General features: G+C 40.0%; 1 protein-coding gene across 1 annotated transcript in view; it reads left to right on the forward strand.

Moving 5' to 3' along the window:
• Positions 1–524: 524 nt before the first annotated feature.
• cfap58 (cilia and flagella associated protein 58) overlaps positions 525–20,050 on the forward strand; it is a 23,464-nt gene continuing 3,938 nt past the window's right edge. The window contains exons 1-19 of the mRNA XM_046040443.1: positions 525–586; positions 1,122–1,391; positions 1,551–1,699; positions 1,782–1,932; positions 2,070–2,264; positions 2,988–3,125; positions 4,258–4,417; positions 5,394–5,476; positions 5,589–5,780; positions 5,916–6,077; positions 6,471–6,617; positions 7,485–7,625; positions 7,724–7,947; positions 8,503–8,611; positions 8,790–8,894; positions 13,197–13,316; positions 13,829–13,953; positions 14,103–14,202; positions 19,578–19,673. Of these exons, the coding sequence (XP_045896399.1) occupies positions 581–586; positions 1,122–1,391; positions 1,551–1,699; positions 1,782–1,932; positions 2,070–2,264; positions 2,988–3,125; positions 4,258–4,417; positions 5,394–5,476; positions 5,589–5,780; positions 5,916–6,077; positions 6,471–6,617; positions 7,485–7,625; positions 7,724–7,947; positions 8,503–8,611; positions 8,790–8,894; positions 13,197–13,316; positions 13,829–13,953; positions 14,103–14,202; positions 19,578–19,673 (2,673 nt within the window). The 5' untranslated portion in view covers positions 525–580. The remainder of the gene's footprint in view (positions 587–1,121; positions 1,392–1,550; positions 1,700–1,781; positions 1,933–2,069; positions 2,265–2,987; positions 3,126–4,257; positions 4,418–5,393; positions 5,477–5,588; positions 5,781–5,915; positions 6,078–6,470; positions 6,618–7,484; positions 7,626–7,723; positions 7,948–8,502; positions 8,612–8,789; positions 8,895–13,196; positions 13,317–13,828; positions 13,954–14,102; positions 14,203–19,577; positions 19,674–20,050) is intronic.

The following is a 20,050-nucleotide window of genomic DNA, read 5'->3' on the forward strand; positions in this document are numbered from 1 at the left end:
TACTATATTTTTGGTACAGCACAGCAGACTGACAGAATTAATGCTGAGAGAATAAATTGGAAATTGGGGGCCCCGCACTCCTTCCTACCATTGCTATTAGGTATTAAGGTATTATCTTGTTTGCCCATTGTCCTCCAAAAACTGTGCCTTGGACCTGACCTGACATGCTGGCTCACAGCCATTGCCAACAAAATGGTATTATGTTTATACATTTGTTAAATGTCAAATGTTTTTATTCTAAATGTGGGTCTTGTGTTGCCCTGCTCCTGTAGTCATGTCCTGTAGGCTAAGTTATCCCTTTCCAAATGAATGAATGAAATTATAATTTTCTGGGGAATGTCCTTGGTAGGAGGACTTTGTAAGACTAGTTCCACACAGTATTTTAGCTAAAAGTACATTGTTACTTCTTCCGCAATGCATGTTGTTCCAGTACCACTTTTAACCCTGCAAACAAGCGGCTCCTTCTCTCGCGAGATCAGCGGTTGCTTAGCAACCGACGTCAACAGCGCTTGATAAAGCTAACACCAGTGCTACGCTATCTAAGGAGTCACGAAGTTACATTGACTTTTCAATTCATATAATGGAGGTAAGTGCTCTTCTAAGGCTTTTCTCTCTAAATGTTTACAGGGCAACGTAAAGTTGATGTTGTTTTGCATTATATATTCAACACACCGCTGGTTAAAATGTGGCAAGTTATTGTCAGCAAAATACGCGTAAGTTAACTTAACTGTTAGTTGAAAGTTTCTTACGTAACGTTATATAGGCTAACGTTAACGTTAGACTGCGTGGAAAGTAAACTATTAGCATGTTCGCTTACGTTATTTTCACTACTGTGCAAATCTGTACCTGTAATCTGTATTCACTTAACCTACTGTAAGTTAAATTCCAATGTGAAATACAAAGGCAAAGCCTGAAAATTACCACTAGATTAAGAGTTATGTAAGTTTAGTAACTTCGGGTGTAACATTAATAACTGACACATAACCTGTCTGTTATTTATATTTGGAATCCCCCTTTTCACTGGGACAGGTCTGGGGAGCAGGTCCAGCCTGTTCAGCCCAATCTCACTCCCAGCCTTCACACATATTCACCTGCAGTCTGTGGCTTTGCTGTATTTCCAGGAGACAGGACCAGTAAGAGAGGACATGTTTGAGTGCTTGGAGGAGTTCCAGGTGGTCCTCAATGAGCTTGTTGGGGACAAGAGTATGGACAAGGTCCGGGTGGAGTACGAGAAGCTCATCCATGCACTGAAGAAGGCCAGAGAGAATGAGAAGAGGCTAATGTCCAAATGCAGAGAGCTGAATGCAGAGATTGTGTCCACCTCAACTAAAGTTGCAGCTGCCCTGAAACTGTCCCAGGAAGATGAGACAACAATTACTTCACTAAAAAGGGTAAATTATTTATTTATATGTGGTTGTTTTTTATGCCCCTTTTTTGGCATCATTTGAAACATAGAGGTTTTGTTATTTGGGTGATGTTTTATCATTTGTCCATCAGATTCAATTAACTCAACAATGTTTTGCAAAACAATTCTTTTGCTTTCACTGTAGGAGCTGGATAAAGCTTGGAAAATGGTAGATGCTACTCATGATAAAGAGAAGAAGGACAAAGAGACCATCAGGAATTTAAAAGAAGAAGTTTCCAACCTAATCAAAATGGCTGAACAGAAAACTGGCTTCTCTAAGGACCAGGAGCAGAGGTGATTTGTCCTCCTCCTCACGATGTATTGTGTGGATACTGTAGATAAAGTGGATGGAACCAACTGTAATCTGTTTTTTCAGTGATCTACTAAAAATGAATGAGGAGTTGACCAAGGAGAGAGATCAGCTGCTGATAACCATGGAGGGTCTGAGAGAAAAACTAAACAAGGCCGTCGTAACCCAGCAGGAGATAGAGGCCCAACGAGATAGTGCCTTAGAAAATATATCACAGGTAACTAAGTTAAACCGTTGGACTGCTAAATGCAAACTTTTGTGCTAAAGCAATACAATAACCAGAAATAGGAAATAAAATGCAATTAAATCTGGAGCTGATGCCAACGTGTTGCTGCTCTGTATGTCTAAATGCAGCTCCAGCAGGAGTTCCAGGTACAGCAGAACGAGATTTCCCGGGAGATGAGGTTGAAGGAAAAGCTGGACAAGGAGGTGAAAGAGCTGCACACCAACATAGAGGCCAAGATGGGGGAAATCAAAGCTCTGAATCTGCAGGGCCAAAAGGCCAAAGAGGAGCAGCAGAGACTGGAGCAGCAGCTGAAAGAGCTCAAGGTGAGCAATGGACTGGGACACTTAAGCTGATGATACACAGAGCAACTTTTAGAGCAATCGTGCAGGGCAACGTTGTCGTCAGTGTTAATGAGTAAAGATTACTACCGTAATCCCCTTCCCCCACCACTCCGCCACTCGCCCCGCACCGCTGCTATCTGTTCAAAACATAGTCGGACTTGCCACTAGCAAGATTGCTCAAAAAGTTGCCCCGTGTATCATCAGCTTTAATGGTGTAGTGTTTAGAAAGCTCACTGCTATATTTTAGAAAAATAGATGATTGAAGGATATACAGTATATATACATATTTGTTTTCTTTATCCAAAATGTAACAGTTTATTTATACATATGTATAACATTTGTGTATATATATATGTATATGTATGTATGTATTTAAAAAAGGCCTGGGATTTTGAAGGTTCTGCGCAGTATCTTAGTTGTTCTTTGAGGATATATATATATATATATATATACACAAAAATAGTAGTTATAGCTTAGTTATATGTAGTTTTATTATCTTTCTGATTGAATTGTATATATTGGAAGTTCTTTATGATATTAAGTTTACATAGTACAGCAGGGAAGCTACTAGGCATATAAAAAACACTATGTCTGTTATTGTCAATGCATATTTTATTATAACATTGTCAAACCAGTGTCCATGGAATTGTGTGTTTAATAAACAGAATTTCATTACACACCTCATCCCTGCTCTGACTGTGACAGATCTTGAATGAGCGATCCACCAAGGAGCTGGAGCAGATGCAAGTGAAGAACACCAAGCTGCAGCAGGAGTGTGAGCAGCTCTCATCACTCAAAGAACGTCTCTCTTTGGAAAATCAGCAGAACACAAATGAACTCAAGGTACAGGTTGATCCACTGATACACATACACACCTGAGCAACAGAGACAGACTTCTACCTCTCAAATAAACCTGTACTGTATATATAGATATACTGTATAGATGCGGGATTGGTTGTGTATGTTAGCAGTGTTTGCGTGTGCCTGTCCATGCATGCTTTTGAATGTGAATGGGATACAGTGATAAAGTAACAGAACTGATAGTGAGTTCACACTGTTTATGAGAGGTACTGTATATGTACATTTTAACCCTGTTTGCTAAGTCACACAACATGGAGTTCTTCCAGAGCTGCTTTTCCACTCATCCTTAGGTAGGCAGGTTTCTAGTGCAATTTCCTTAGGAAAAAAAGGTCAGAGATATATATATTTAGATTTTTTTAGACAAGAATGAATAATATTTGACATTTTCCTAATGATAATCCCCTTGTGGAAACCAAAACACTGTACAGTATAGTGAAAAAAAGGTATATATAAAAAGGTTACTCCTCACTGATCTATACATACATGAAGTAGCTGAAGTTGGACGGTCCTGAAAGTGATTATTTAACATGCAGCATACAGTGACTAAATCAGAGTAGAGTCAAAGCTGTGTAAGCATTACTCGGCTTACCTTCAGAAATATTTTTTTTCTCTGATTCTCTAAAGAAAAGTCATGTGACTAGCACTTTTCTTAGTATTCTCTCAAATCTACAGTAGTGGAGGATACTTGAGACTGGATGATGGTGAGATTCTGTCCTGTTGAACCACATGGGGGCACTGCTCTGACAGTACGTTATGTAATGAGCAAGCCAGAAACAGGTCTACTACGTCTTGAACTGTATCATATTCACAAAAAGCAAAGACATCTTTATTTCTTAAGTACTTGTAAACAGTTGTGTTAAGGCTGTGGTCAGACAAACAGACCTTATTTGAGTTATAGAAGGTACAAGGTGATTTATTTATCATTTTACAACACAGGGTTGTTTAACTAGGTGAATCTTAGCCTTATGCTACAACTAATGTAGAAAAATTGTAGATGGGTGAATGAATAATAAGTCATAAAGTAACATCTGTTATCCACTCTCCTTTTTCAAAACCCTTTCCCATCCTCACTACTTCTGTGTAATGCTTCAACACCTCCCCTCCCACCTGTCAGATGAGAGAAGAGGAGGTGAATCAGATGCGTCAGGAGATTACCAAACAAACAAAGATGAGAGAAGCCATCCAGAAGAAGCTCCACCAGATGGAGGATCAGAAAGCTGATGTGGATGTGCAGAGGGAGACACTGAAAGCTCAGATCGCTGGTCTGGAGAAAGGTACGGGAGTTTGACGTCAGCAGATATATTGCTGCATGCATTTTCACTGCTGCAGCAGCTTTGCAGATGAATTCTGTCGGTCACAGATACCTCAGTCCACAATAGTGCAGCATAAAGCCACATCATATCACATTATATATCGGTCTCCCCATGGTGGAGATAAAGAATCGTCCCTCTCTCTCCGTCACCCCTCATGCACCTCTTGGGCTGTTGGCTGCTGGAAGTCCTTGCAGTAATGTTGGCATTAAGCAGTGGTGGGGGAACATCAGTCACCACCATGTGGCGACGCTGCAGCTCATCAAGCATCCTGTCAATAAACACCAACTTAGATTCTCTGTTAATAAACTATACCTACACACTAAGTTATTGATATGTTCTATCGTAAGACTAAAATATGTTATTTATATTTGTAGTTAGCTAAGAAAACCAAATGATTTTATCAGCAGCAGTGTTTAACAGTCAAATAAGTTCATTTGTCATTGTTTAGCCTGTAAAACACTACAACTGCATCAGAAACAACCTGCTCCAAATACTTTTTTTCTGGCTTTCTGTGATAGTACATGGCCGTAGTTTTGTCATAGACACACACATGCACTTGGAGAGTGACATGAATCATCTTCTCAGTTCCCAGTCTTTCTCTCCATCACTGCTGCCCTGTCTTTGTCCCTGTGAACTCCTAAGTAATGACAGTACAAGATAAGATTGGATGATTACAGGCTAATGAAAAATCAGTGTGTGAAGTCATGTTTTAAACCTATTATTTTGTTGAATTTACTGCATAAGCATGCGTGTTGAATGACTTTGTTACATCAATTTCTCCTTCCCCTTCCCCTTACCCATACCATATCATCCCTCAGTTGCAATCTCCAATTTTCCCTACCACACCCATAGATGGGCAAGAAATAATATTAAGCATAATGTACAGACTACATTTCCAGATGTGTATAAACATAAACAAATCTTTCTCCTTCCGCAGATCTTGAATCTTCCCAAAAGCAAGTTGAAACTGACAGGAAAGCCATAGACGAGCTGATCCGAGAGAGAGACATCCTAAATAAGGTATAAATGTTTACCTTAGGTTCTTGCAAACTAGAAATACTTGTATCATTCAACAACATAAATAAGATGTATTTACTGTTTCTGTATTTGTGGGTATGGTCCCATTTAATAGAACATGGTCAAAGCTGCACAGTCAACTGAGAAACAGCAGAACCTTGTGAAGCTCCTGGAGCAGGACAAGAAGACCTTGGAACACGAGATCAATGGATACCGCCAGGAGGCCCAAAAGCAGCGCAAGATCATCCAACAGCTGGAAAAAGAACGTGACCGCTACATCAATGAGACAAGCAACCTCATGCAGAAGGCAGGTTATGCAGAAGAGCGAGCTTACTGAATGTTATTATTTGTAATATATAGTTTAAGTTATTTATCAAAACAAGGTTGGGAAACCTGCTATCAACCTTGGCCTGTCTGAGGGGAACTGTTCTCCCTTCCACAGGTCCAACAAAAAATGAATGACATTGAAGTAAGAGAGATGGAGATATTTGATTGGAGGAAGAAGGTCACTGAGGCAGAGTGCAAGCTCAAACAGCAAGAGAACCTGCTGGAGTCTGTTGTGTCTGAAAGAAACATGTACAGCAAAAACCTCATTGAGGCTCAGGTACGAATGATGTCTTCTGGTCGTCCACAGCTGATCGTCAATTTTTTTAAGCTTGCCAGCGAGTCAGCTGCATCATGCCAAAATGTATTACACCAATAGTTTCTAGGACATGGAAAAGTTATGACTGTGAGAGTCTTTAATTTCTTGAAATAACATATTGCACTAGGGATTTTTTCAGTCATTTTACTCTGTTTTAACTAGTTTAAAAAGATGCCTGAAGCTAAATATACTCACTTGTGTCCAGTGTTATTACCAACCCCTTTCTCACAATTTCTATTAACTTTGTGACCACTGGTTGCACTGGTTTAATGTATGTGTTTAATATATGGTTTATATAAGCCTAACTTATTTTTTCTTCATTTCTTTCCCCCTTCCACCGTCTGTCTTTCTCAGGAAGAGATTGCAGAGATGAAGAGGAAGATGAAGACCATGAACAACCAGGTCAACCGATTGAGAGATGAGATCACTGGAAAGGAGCTGGCCCTTGCCAAGGATCAGCAGGAACACAAGCGCTTAGAGAAGGATAACGAGGCCCTCAAGGTACTGCAGCCTGCCTGATTGACCCTACGCTAAGCCACGTCCCGAACACGCGGCTGGCCAATCACAGCTCAGTATAGACTGTGGATTGTTCACAATATTTCTTGACAGTGGTAGCGCCGTGAAAAAAGTCCGACAGGTCTGACAGTTGGTTGGACTTAGCAACAGTAACTATAGGGGGGCGTGGCTTAGTGAAGGGTCAATTGGTTCTGAGTTGGGTGTGATTTTTGAGTTTCTTATCATCATTTAGGTTTTTATTATTTAGCCCTTTTAGTAACTTTAGGCTTGGACAAAAGCCTCTGCCAAATGAAGAATGGTCCCCATTCACATGTTGGCGTGTGTATCGTCTGGTAAACCCCCGCCCCCATTCACAACCAGGAAGAATAACTAGTATAAATTTGTGTTTTAGTATACTATAACATTAAATAAAAAATATAATGTTTGTATAATTTTAATAAATTTATAGGTTACACTTTATTTGGATAGTCTGTCTACATATAGTAGACAATATTTTCTTATATTACACCCCTGTGCTAATGTTAGTGTATTCATTATAATTCCGATAATAGTATACTATATAGCTTACCACTAGTACAATATTTATTCCAGTTGGACAAAACAGCAGTGAAATTTTTGAGGGTTGTTTTCATTCATTAAGTTATTGTGTAAGAGAAACCATCTGCAGTGGTAGTTAGTCTCTCATTTTTTAATGCTAAGTTGTAACTTGTCAACAATCATAACCATTCATGCCGAACACCAAGTTCAGCATTTTGAAAGTTTTCTGTAGTGCATCAACTATTTTTACTGTCCCACCAAAAATTAAAATGCAGAATGCATGTATGTGTGCACCCACTCTGTGTCCTGCTACAGGCGGAGCTGCAGATGATGAAGCTCCAGCTTGAAGAAACAAAGCAGCGTGTTGACAGTCAGAAAGCAGAACAGCAAAAACTGCAGAAGATTATAGCTGATGCTGATGCTGAGCAGATCCAACAGAAGAAGCAACTGGAACAGGTAAAGAAATAGAAGGAGGCAGACAAGATCAAGCAAAGAAAGAGAAGGACAAACAGAGGCTTGTATCTGATTATTTTGTTGGCGCAACTTTTCTCAAGGTGATAAGAGAGCGGGACAACCTGGGCAAACAGCTGCTACGCCGCAACGATGAGCGCACGCTGCTGTGTGAGAAGATCAGGATCCAGCAGTCAATCCTGAGCAAGGGGGACTTCCACTACAACCAGCTGATGGAAGACATTCGCCTGCTCAAGCTGGAGATCAAGAGGCTCCGGCGCAAGAAGAACATTCTGGACAAGACTGTACCCAACACAGAGGACCTGAGGTAAAGGAGAGAAGAGGGCCTGAGCAGGATAAAGAGAGAGTTTGAACAAAGACAGCTTGCGTTGAATCACTCTAAGAGAAGAATTTGAAGTAGAGAAGAAAGGCAGGATGGAGAAAGAATGAGGTGACCTAGTAAGTTTTCAGAGTAGAAATGTACAGTTCAAAAAAAGCTAGGGCAAGGTGGAGAGACATCCAGACTCTGAGGTAGGAATAACTTCTTTTGAACCTCTAACTTAAATAGCAAAGTCTCTATTAAAACTCCATAGTGTCTATAGTAAAGCTTTGCCTTTTAGACTCCAGTCAACCTGTAGTCACTTCATTAATTCATCACCTTCATTTTAATCTTTCATAAATGTATAATTTTGTATCGTGATTTTTACACAACCAGCTAAAAGAAAAGCAGCCCATTGTTTTTGCTAGTATTTTCTGTCTCTTCTTTTCTTCATTGACTAAAATTACCTTACAGTAATTGTGGGGCAAATTTAGTATATTAATTGTGGAAGTAAATGTTGTATGTGAGGATTGTGTGAAATACCACTGGGTTGTTGTGTTGGAGGCGGGAGCTGTTCCACCTGCAGAGGGAGCTGCTTAGAGAGAGGACGAGGAACAGCATCCTCGAGGAGCAGCTGAAGCCCATAAATATTCACAGATGGAGACGACTGGAGGTGAAGGACTTGTTTAATAGTGTCCGTGTGGATTAGCTGTGGATAAGCCATTACCAGTCCTAGCCTGTTGTATTTTCATTTTTAGTCTTTGTGAACCACCCTTCAAGCAGGGTAAACCTCATTATTCACAAAGGAAAAGGTTAGGTCATTAACATTTTTAAATGACTCTCGCTTGCAGGGCAGTGACCCCGGCAAATACGAACTCATCCAGAAGATTCAGTCCTTACAAAAACGACTGATCGCCAAAACCCAAGAGCTTGAGGAACGGGAACTCCTATTACAGGTAAATATTTGCCACACTCTCTCCTCAGTGTGTTCTCACAAGCACACACACTCACTTTACACGCGTCTTTGCATTAGTCTTATCCCCGTGAGGAAGCAATGTGACTTCTACAAAAAGGAGCTGGTCAGTAAACCATTACCTCTACCACCAGTCTGTATGTAAGTGGTACAGTAATCGTTGGCACTGCAGCAGCCGACTGCTTAGACGCCAACGGTGAGAGACAATTCCCGTCAGGTACTAGGTAGACCTCAAATGTGTCTTGTAGAACAACACAATAACAACAATAAGAGATTATTATTAATTCTACCACAGGAAAGAAAGCTGGACCCATTCAGAATGTTTTAGTGTTTAGCTAAAAGGATCTTGGTTTTGAATTGACTTTAAAAGCTTATTAGAGGAATTTGATTCCTTTGATAGCTATCGCTTTAGTCCAATGGTTTTGGAAACATCTTCATAACTATATGTTCACCATAATAATGTTAATTTAATCTATTATTTACTATTTACAAATTGTTTATTACTTAGTCTTATTACTCTGAACAAAATTATAAAGGCACCATTCCTCATGAGCTGAACTCAAAGATCTAAGACTTTCTCTATGTACACAAAAGGCCTATTTCTCTCAAATATTGTTCACAAATCTGTCAGAATATGTGTTAGTGAGCACTTCTCTTTTACCGAGATTATCCATCCACCTCACAGGTGTGGCATATCAAGATGCTGATCAGACAGCATGGGGAATGCACAGGTGTGCCTTAGGCTGGCCAAAATGTACAGAGCAGATGGCAGACAGCGTGTATGGCGTCGTGTGAGTGAGCGGTTTGCTGATGTCAACGTTATGGATCGAGTTGCCCATGGTGGCTGTGGGGTTATGGTATGGGCAGGCGTGTGTCATGGACAACAAGCACAGGTCCATTTTATTGATAGTATTTTATATGCACAGAGATACCATGACGAGATCCTGAGGCCCATTGTCGTGCCATTCATCCACGACCATCACCTCATGTTGCAGAATGATAATGCACAGCCCAAGCGGGAAGCTTCTTGCCTGAGACGAAAATCCAATGCGGACGTCCCTTTAACCTGCATTCTATTGAACGGCCAGCGGGGGGCGACTCTTCTGGTTGCAAAAGAAGTCCGGTTCCATTAGAAACAATGGTAAAATGACCCTACTTCTCAGCTGATTTATTACCTCAGTAAACACTTCCCTGATGAGTTTATTGTCTCAATTGCTAGTTTCAGGTCTTCTTTAATACAACACGATGTTTATTTAGTAAATTATGGTCCCATTTAGAGGAAAATAGACCATAAAGCAAAGTATGCTTCAGGGCAGGATTATCTATGATTAACAAGTCGGTACAATGGCGACCTGTCATTCAGGCTAGACTGACTCATACCCACGGCACTGAGTAAATTTAACCAGTGCTGTTGAAAAAGCGTATTAGGAGTTGCGTGTTCACTTTCACTGGTGAGTGCATTTACTTTTAAGCCTGTTGTTCGCTAGACAAAATTGTCAGCCCTGTTAAAGTGACAGTTAACGTGAATTACAGATGCACCTAGCTAAAGCAAGCTAACTAGCTCCACAAACGGCCGTTAGCTCCACCGTCTTGTCCAAAAATGGTCACGTTCGGGCACTTCCTGGTTGCAAAAACTCAATATGGCGGCTTCAAAATGGCAGTCCACAAACCAACGGGTGATGTCACGATGACTACGTCCACTTCTTATATACAGTCTATGGCACGGTCCCATGTTGCAAGGATCTGTACAGAATTCCTGGAAGCTGAAAACATCCCAGTTCTTGCATGGCCAGCATACTCACCGGACATGTCACCCATTGAGCATGTTTGGGATGCTCTGGATCGGCGTATACGACAGCGTGTTCCAGATCCTGCCAATATCCAACAACTTCGCACAGCCATTGAAGAGGAGTGGACCAACATTCCACAGGCCACAATCAACAACCTGATCAACTCTATGTGAAGGAGATGTGTTGATATGCCACACCTGTGAGGTGGATGGATTATCTCAGAAAAGGAGAAGTGAATTCTAACACAGATTTTGACAGATTTGTGAACAGTATCAGAATCAGAATCAGCTACGAGGAATTTGATTCTGGATTGTACATGGCTCACAATGTGATTACTCATACAAAAACACAAAATCACAATAATAAAAAAATAAATAAAATCAGACACAGACTTCAGGGTAGATAACACAAATATACACACTATGAATAAAAACAATATAGACATTGACAAATAGTGCAGTGAGCAGAGTGCAGAGGATGCAGGAGTATGTACATGTTGGAGGTGGATGTGATATACAGGTACATATATATGCATAAATGTACACATGTACATAGTGTAATGAAGCATAGTGCAAAGGATGCTGGAATAAATAAGTATAAGTATTTTGTGCAGGAGTTATGACTTGAGGTAGGTGGATTAGGTATACAGTATCTACAATATGACAATATAACAGTATGAACAGTACTGAAATAAAGTGTTACCCAGTGAACAGTGGCTGATTAGAGACAGAGTTACTGGGTTATTGCACAAGAATTGTTGCTGACACTGTGAGTCAAAAATCAGCTGTTCATCAGAGTGATGGATGGTGGGAAGAAACTGTTCCTGAGTCTGTTGGTTTTGGCGTGCAGTGCTCTGTAGCGCTTACCAGAGGGGAGAAGCTGGAACAGATTGTATCAGGGGTGAAATGGATCTGCAGTGATGTTTCTTGCCTGTTTCCTGACTCTGGAAATGTATAAGTCCTGAATGGAGGGCATAAGGACCTGCCTTTTCAGGACCTGCCTTACTCTGCTTCTGATTGGCTAGTAGTCCTTCACTAGGTACTGTGCATGTGCAACTCATGATAAAGATCCAATAAAAGTGAGGTGCTTCACTCTGTAGCTAAAATGAAAGATGGTGAAAAGAGGAGCTGCAGCAATGTGCAGTATGACAAAAATATGTTGTTGAATGAATGAAACCATGTAAACCTGAATCAAGAAAATGAGGAACCTGAAAATAAGCATAATGTGACAACTTTAAAGGATAAGGCGGTTGTTGTTACAGTTTACAAATCCTGTGAAAAGTCCCAAACCAACAACAACAGTCCATGAAATTATATATTCAGCCATGAATATGTACATTCATCTTGCCGTGTTTCCTCGAATCAGCAGAAAATTTTATGTTTTCCAATGAGAAATGTGTGATTTGACATCATATTGGGCCATTATTTTCACCATATCTCTGAACAAAAAGTTGGAAAAGCTAGAGCAGATAATGAATAAACAACACCCAAAGATCAGTCTGCTGGAGGAACTACAAACTTTAGATCTGGAGAAAGTAATTTGGTTGGTTCTGTTGCGCCGCAGTGATTTTACAGTGATGGCACAGCATGTTTTGGACATCACCCCTAAGCCTTAACGGCAGGAAAACCCTGTTAATATGACCTCAGAATCATTATAGATACGACTGTTCATGTTTGCCTTTTGTGTCTTCATTTTACAGCTTCTGACATTTATCTGTAGACATTAATGTGAAAAATAGGCAACATGAGAAACCTCCTCCCTTCTTAGGTGCATTTTATTTGCACATTAACATCTAAAAAGAAACGTCTCCTCATCAGCTTAAAAGGACTACTTTGCATCACTAATTAGCTTTACTAACCTCGGCTCCTCCAGTCCCCTCTGTCCTTTCTTTTCCAAAACCACTTTTTCAGACTGAAAACTGAAAAATAATTGAATCAGTCTGTACAGGACAGAGCTGCAGGCTACGTCAATTTACTCTAAGTTTTTACCTGATGTTCTCAACATTACAGTCAGTTACTTTCTATTAATTGAGCTAATGTTAAGTTACATAGCAGCTCTGTAGCTGCTGTAGAAGCTTTCCTGCTCAGCTGCGCAGTCTGAAGGGTCACTTTCTGCCGCTCGGACAATCCAACACTCGCTACGCACCTCCCGCTGATCTTAAAATACCATCTGTCACGTATTTCTGCATAGAATGAGGAGAGGCAGCGAGCCGAGCATTGACTGCTGCCTTGCTCGCACAGTGTGCGAGTGAAAACATTTGTAGCGTATAGTTTAATGATCGTGGGAAATTTTAGTAGTGGCAGTCGTGATTCGAATATAGAGGATACACTGTCTTGCAAAGAGACTCCATAGTTTCCTAAAACAACTATTCGCTGTAGCAAACAGGAGTCAAACAGGATGGATTAGTGCATCTGTTGGGGACTATTTTCATCTGCAGATTAAACTACGTTTCATACTCTAATGAGTATTTGGTTATCTTCTATTTCCCCGCCAAGGAAAAGGAGAAGCTGTATGTGGAGCTGAAGCACATTCTGGCCCGGCAGCCGGGTCCCGAGGCTGCTGAGCAGCTCCAGCAGTGCCAGTGGACCATCAGAGAGAGAACTAAAAAGCTCAAGGTCATCCCTCACCTCCTTTTCTTACCTGTCAAAGCTTATACTGTATCTCATGTTTTTGTTTTCTTGTTTTCTTGTGTTTTTCTTGCTGTAGTCCACTTCTTCATGTTTTCTCGTTTGACACCATCAGATTCTGGTTTTGCCATGTCAACTATTTCTTTCTCTGTCCTTCACAATCCTGTGTCCATTATACATTTGAAACACTTGAGTAAGTTGCCATAATACAGTATGGCAAGCAGAAGTACCAGACTTAATCTTATCTGTGTTAAGGTGTTGTCAGATATACTTAAATATGAAGAACTTTGGGTTGATATTTATTTCAGACAGTTCATCCTTTCAGTGACGTGTTTTTTCAAAGTCAAATGATCCTCACCAGTACAACTCACTGTTTAAATATTTTTTAAATAACACATACATATCAGAACAGATGCAGCACCTGATTTCAAGTAAAACATTGTACCTGTTTGCTTCTCTGTGTTCTATCACAAATTTTGTTTTTTCCTCTGATTCCACAGGTGTTGATAGCAGAGCTGAGAATGCTCGACTCAAAGATGAATGAGTACAAAAGTGAGAATCAAAGTTTAGCTAATGAGCTAGCAAACATTAAGAAGAAGTACCTCTTTCAGAAAAAGCTTCACAGGTGAGATTGATCTTTGCATCTTAGCAATCGGGTATTATTGATGGGTTCAAAATGCACAATTTATTTTATGCAGGGAGCATGTACACTGTAGCAGTTAGTGATAGTTCTGTTTGCTCTCTAATGTCCTGGAGCTCTGTGTGTCTCATCAGTGAGCAGAGGACCAAGACCAAGGTGGAGCAGCTGGAACCCCTGCCCCAGCTGAGCAGCAAACCTCATTTCACCGGAGGAGGCTTCAGGATCGAAAACCCCGTGAGAAGATAACGGCCGTTATGATGGAATATTTTATAATCCATTTGACACATCATCAGCACCTTTTTTATCCTGTATTTTACCTTTATGCAATCATGAACTCTCTGGTCAATACTTTCACAATTTAGATGGATGACATGTATGACTTACAATAATGGTAACTTAATGATAAAAAATACTGCTAATTTCATTTGGAGAGTCCGAAGGGTGTGCCCCATCCCTCCCATCACACCAGGATATATATATATATATACATTTTCTTTTGGGGGTGTACTCACTTTTGTTGCCAGCGGTTTAGACATTAATGGCTGTGTGATCTGTTTTGAGGGGACAGCAAATTTACACTGTTGTACAAGCTGTACACTCACTACTTTATATTGTTGTAAGTTTCATTTCTTCAGTGTTGTCGCATGAAAAGATATAATCAAATATTTACAAAATTGTGAGGGGTGAACTCACTTTTGTGAGATACTGTAGATAATCAGTATAAACATTTTGAGCAACACATCAAGTCCCTATCAAGTTTTTGTTTTTTCCAGCTAAGAAAATGTTCAAAATTAGAGTCTGTTGTCTCTCAATATGTTCAGCAATTAGTTATTTATACCTTTCTCTCATCCTGAACAGACTACAATAACTGTACATCACAAGTAAAAAGTGGTAAAGCACAGAATGAAACAAGTTGTGTCTTCAACAACAGTCATGGGACAAACATAATGTATTAATAGCCATCTTAAGCAAATGATTGGCTCTATAGGGGGAATGATCAATCAATCATTTTCTGAAACTTTGAAGAAAGCTCCATATAAGACCATATTAGTACCATAGAAAAACATCACTCCACCCATAAATATGGAGAGGTTCCCTCCCAACAAATCCCAAAAACTCCTTTAGGGAGTGAGAGGAGTCACTGTGAGAATCACTTTCTGTAAGTCTTCAAGTTCCAAGGCCACAGCTCCAGCACAAATCTGTTGGGGTTCAATATTTATAACAGGCTACTTAGTTGACTGTGATAAACCATATACTCGAGTTCAGCACTCGAACATTCAGGATCTTCACTTTAAAAGAAAATGCTGCCCAATCAGGAAAGTGTAGCTAAACTCTTTGTAGAGAGGATACAGCATACTGAGAAGAGAATATCACATCCTTCTCAATAGAAGAAACTATATTGATCTCTCATGCTTAGAATATTATTATTATTATTATTATTATTATTATTGAGCACTTATCAAAACAAAGCACAAAGTGCTTCACAGAGAGAAAGAGAAGACAAGAAAATCACAGTGAATGATAAAAAAACATGAAGGGCAGAATAAAATACAATAATAATAAGAAATAACAAATGGAAATGTTAAAATAAAAACAGTAAAATAAACAGGCACTTAAAAGACTTACTTCATCAGGCAGGTTGTTCTAGAGCCTCAGGGCCCTGACAGCAAACCCCCGTCCCCTTTAGTTTTCAACCTGGACTCAAGAAGCGACAGGAGACCCCTGCCTGACGATCTCAAATTACGGAAACGTTCGTAAGGCATTCTCTCCAATGCCAGGTTAATAAAAAGTATAGTTTAACACTCTCAGAACTGGCATGTTCTGCCAGGTATCAAATCCCTGAAGAAATGTGTGCTCAACTGACGCACCACATAACAAATACCAATAGAACAGTACAAAGTTTACCGACTCAGCCAACTACTACGAGTCTGCCTGAGTTTAGAGAAGGCTTTGTGCTGCAGTTTCCTTCTGGTCTCTACCACTACTGTGATCTACTGTCCTGTACGTTGACTAGTCCTTCTCTGAGAGCAGCAGTCCAAAAGCTGAAGGTTCCATTCTTGGATTTTGGACACTGTACTACAAAGGCAGGACTAGAAGGTCATCTGACAATGGCTTGCTGTTGTCCCTTAGTCAAACCTTTCTGCTTTAGACATTTGGTTGGACAGGCCTGCCACTTACGTGTGTTTAGTTGTGAAAGTGTGTAAAGTAATTTTCTTTGTTTTCACTGACTTGTAAAGCACTTTAAGAGGTTTGCATCAGAAAGGTGCTCTGTGAATAAACTTTACTTTTTTAACAATAAGTGCATTGCTTGATATTTTATCAAAAATCCTAAAATATATGCTGTTAAGAAGCCTTTGACTGCAGTATATTTACTGAAAAGATGAATTAAAGAGATCATGTTACTTTTTGTTGCTTTTTCATGTCTGATATTTTAGATAAAAATTTCTGAAATGGAGGGAAAGACAGAAATGAATTGTCTGCACCAGAAATGTCATCATTATGGAAATATTGCCTGTATTTGCAAGCTGTTCTGAAAGAATAAAAAATAGGATTAGTATATGACTGTCACTTAAACCATTAATTACCTGTTACGTTATGGCAATAATACATACTTATTACAAGTATGGAGGAACCATTGAGACACATTTTTCCCAATCAGGGCCAGAGTTTATGTTGTATGCAGCAATTGAACATGTGATAATTATCTTTCAATCATCTGGAATAAAAGCCAGAGACTTAATGGGAGCAACTTCAAATGTCTTTTTATCAACACATATCACTCTGTATCTATGCCCTCTATTGTTCAGTCACAATGAATGCACATGCGTTGTGAGTCACAGTCCTGAGAGTACCCAGGGGTCAAGGGTTAAAGTGCGAGATAATGTGGCGGTGTTCTCTTGAGCAGGTTATTTACATTATGTCCCTGACATCACCACTAGATGTCAGCAAAGTAAAGGCTGACCAGACAAGACAAAAATACTTTCAATCTCCTAATATACCTTTGAAATACGAATCAAAAAAAAGTATTTGCATGAGCTACTGAATCAAATTATTATCAACATCTCATTCTGTTGATGGCAACCAATTAAATCACCATGATTCCTGGTGATCTCAGGACTTCTGGGTGTGTTCTTTAATCTCAATAGTTTAAGTTATCCTATCGTCTCCCATTGACAGGTTACGACACAGGCAAACACAAGTAAATGATACAAGAAATCTGTTTGTTTTTACTCAATGGTAACGCCAAAATTGCTGATTGGGTCTTCAAATTTACTAATTGTGGGATTTAAATAGAGAAGATCTTCCTTAAAGACTGAATTCAGGGCAAATTGTGTTCCTGGGTCCCCAACTACTGATCCATTGTTTAGGCTTTCTTGAAGATCAGCAGGTCGAAGGTGTGCACACTGAATCTGTTTCCATCCAAATACAGGTGTGTCATTGTTTAATGACTACAAATATTCACATTATTTGCTGTGCACATACTGGATTGACGTGTGGTGTATGTAAGTGCATTATAGCTGCTTTTATTCCAACTATTTATTTACAATACTCATAGCTTATGTATAATTTGCTCTTGTTAAACTGAAATAATCAAATTCAGGTCGTGTACTGTGCCCCACCTCCACAAATCCAGCGCATTTATAGCCAACTCTGGTGGTGTTTACAGTAGTTGAAAAGGCCTACAAATGGAGAGTTCCCTCCTCCTTATCCCTTTCTGTTGCTCGTGGAGTAATTCCTTTGCCAGTGCAATTACGGTATAACCATGGTAACCGGCGCCTGTGCAGTGCTAGGCTGTGTGAGCTATTTTGCCGTAGTAATGAGAGGCCTCTGACAGGCCAGATCTCCTTTCTCCGCGTGTGTGCACAGTGTGCTCTGTGATATGAGATTTCATTAGGTTGTAGTGTACAGCATCTTTAACTGAGCAGGCAGGCGCAGCACCTCCTGTGCACTGACGTCAAGTGGCTGCAGCTTCTGTCTTTGTCTTCGCCTGTTGTATCTGCTTGCCAATTTCTAAAAAGATGATCACTATTTTGGGAGGACTGTATCCTCCCAAATTTTTTGTCCTAACTGGTTAAAATATGTTAAGGGAATGTGAGCATCATGAGTCTTCCTCAGTGAACCACACTCTGGCTGATTATTTTCTCAATTCTCTCAAAGCCATCAGGCTGCAAAAAGCTTAATCTGTCACAACTGCTCATATCTGAGAGCTGGATGATCTAGACCTCAAAGATAGCCATATTATAATATTTCCCAGTCTGAGTGTGATAACATATGAACCGTTACATCAGTGCATGTGTTTATATTTATGTAGCCAAGGCTTTTAGACAGGACATCACAGATTGAAACCAGGGATTATGCAGATTTTGAAGCACAGGCTGTGAAGGAGGGATGGGTTAGCATCATGATAATTTGACATTTTTCATCAGCATCTTTTTTTATATATTGTCTTATATTGATTGTATTGATTTTCAAATGTTTAAAATTGGCTGTGGTTTATATATAGTGTATATACAGTATGTAGAATGCATATGATTTTACTTTAAGAATTGCCTGTGAAATAATGTAGTGAAAAGCAATCAGTACAGAGGATCCTCCGGTAAAACTATTATATTTCAGTTCAGTTACATTTTATTTATATAGTGCAAATTACAGAAGTTATCTCGTTGCACTTTTCATAGAGCAGGTCTAAAACGTTTTGTGTGTAATAATCTTAACAAGTCCCACCATGAGCAAGCAGGTTTGGGTTGATGTATATCCTCCTACTTTATCAATGTAGTATGAAAAATCACCATCAATGTTTCCTCACAAGATATTATCCAATGTATCGCAAAGAACTTCAGATAGGTTTGTGTACGACTGGCCTCCCCTCAGCCCCAAAGCATTTCCTCTTACTGTAAATGGATTTTACTTGTTCTCCCCCTTGTTTCTGTTCATTATGTTCTTTTTGGTTTCTGATAGTTGGGTGGGATGGTAGTATGGAATATTTTTATTGTTTCAAAGTAGGAAAGTAAAAGAACAACAACATTTACTTTTTATAAGCAAATACAAGCTTGATTTCAGTTTCATGTCACTCAATGTTCACAGCATGTGTTAAATGCTGTATAGTGTGATTTTTCTTCAAAATAATACATTCTCTTCGGGATATGATATGATTGGAAGACCTGTGATATAATAAATAGGATTTAATGTACAAGGCAGAAAGATAAACAATGTGCTACTTTACCATAGAAACATCTCCATCCCCCAAACCTCCTGCCCCCCCTCTTTCTTCTCTCCTCATGAATATTGGGGAATTAATGCGTGCAGGAAGAGAGAGAGGGAGGGAGGAGGCAGGGACAAAGGGAGAAAGAGAGGGTGGTGAGGGAAGAAAGGGCGGGGGGTGCTGATTTCGTCAGAGGCCTGGCAGTGCGCAGGCTCGGTGTGAGCTGGGCTGGCTGCCTATTGATTGGAAAACAACGGGCTGTGGGAGGACAGATAAGGGTGGCTGTGGGCTAACGGGTGAGGGAAGGGATACAGACCAAAGCTCAGACCACGCTACAATCTTTACCTCCCTGATTTCTTTTCTCTCTTTCACCCTGGAATGAATAACCGCTGCTGCTCATTGATAGGTTTTCAGCGGAGGGAGGCTTAGGCTCAGATTCTCCTTGTCTGAGAAGATCCTGCCTACACACCAAGCCAGAACAACAGCGGCACATCTACTGCAGGTAATCTGTCTTCCTCCTTTACCTATGATCCTGCAGTTCATTCTTCCAGTGCTGACCTCTCCGCGGTCCTCGCTGTGAATTATCTTCCCACCATTCTTGCCTTGTAACCATGGTTTCCTCCATCTCTCCTTCCCTCTCCTCTCTGCTCTTCTCTCCCTCCCCCACGCTTTTCTTTTTTCCTCCCTCTGATGAGCTGATGACATGCATTTGCTTGATTTCCATTTTCGCCATGGCCGCCTGGAATTGCATTTGAAGTCGAAGCCAATTCAGTTATACTCGTGTGGGACAAAATCAGAATGATTTAACAGTATTTACAATACAAAAATGCTTATAATCCTGCCTGGAATCACAAAATAGAAAATACTAAAATATCTGCA

This window comes from Micropterus dolomieu, linkage group LG23 (genome assembly GCF_021292245.1).
Source record: "Micropterus dolomieu isolate WLL.071019.BEF.003 ecotype Adirondacks linkage group LG23, ASM2129224v1, whole genome shotgun sequence".
NCBI lineage: Eukaryota > Metazoa > Chordata > Actinopteri > Centrarchiformes > Centrarchidae > Micropterus > Micropterus dolomieu.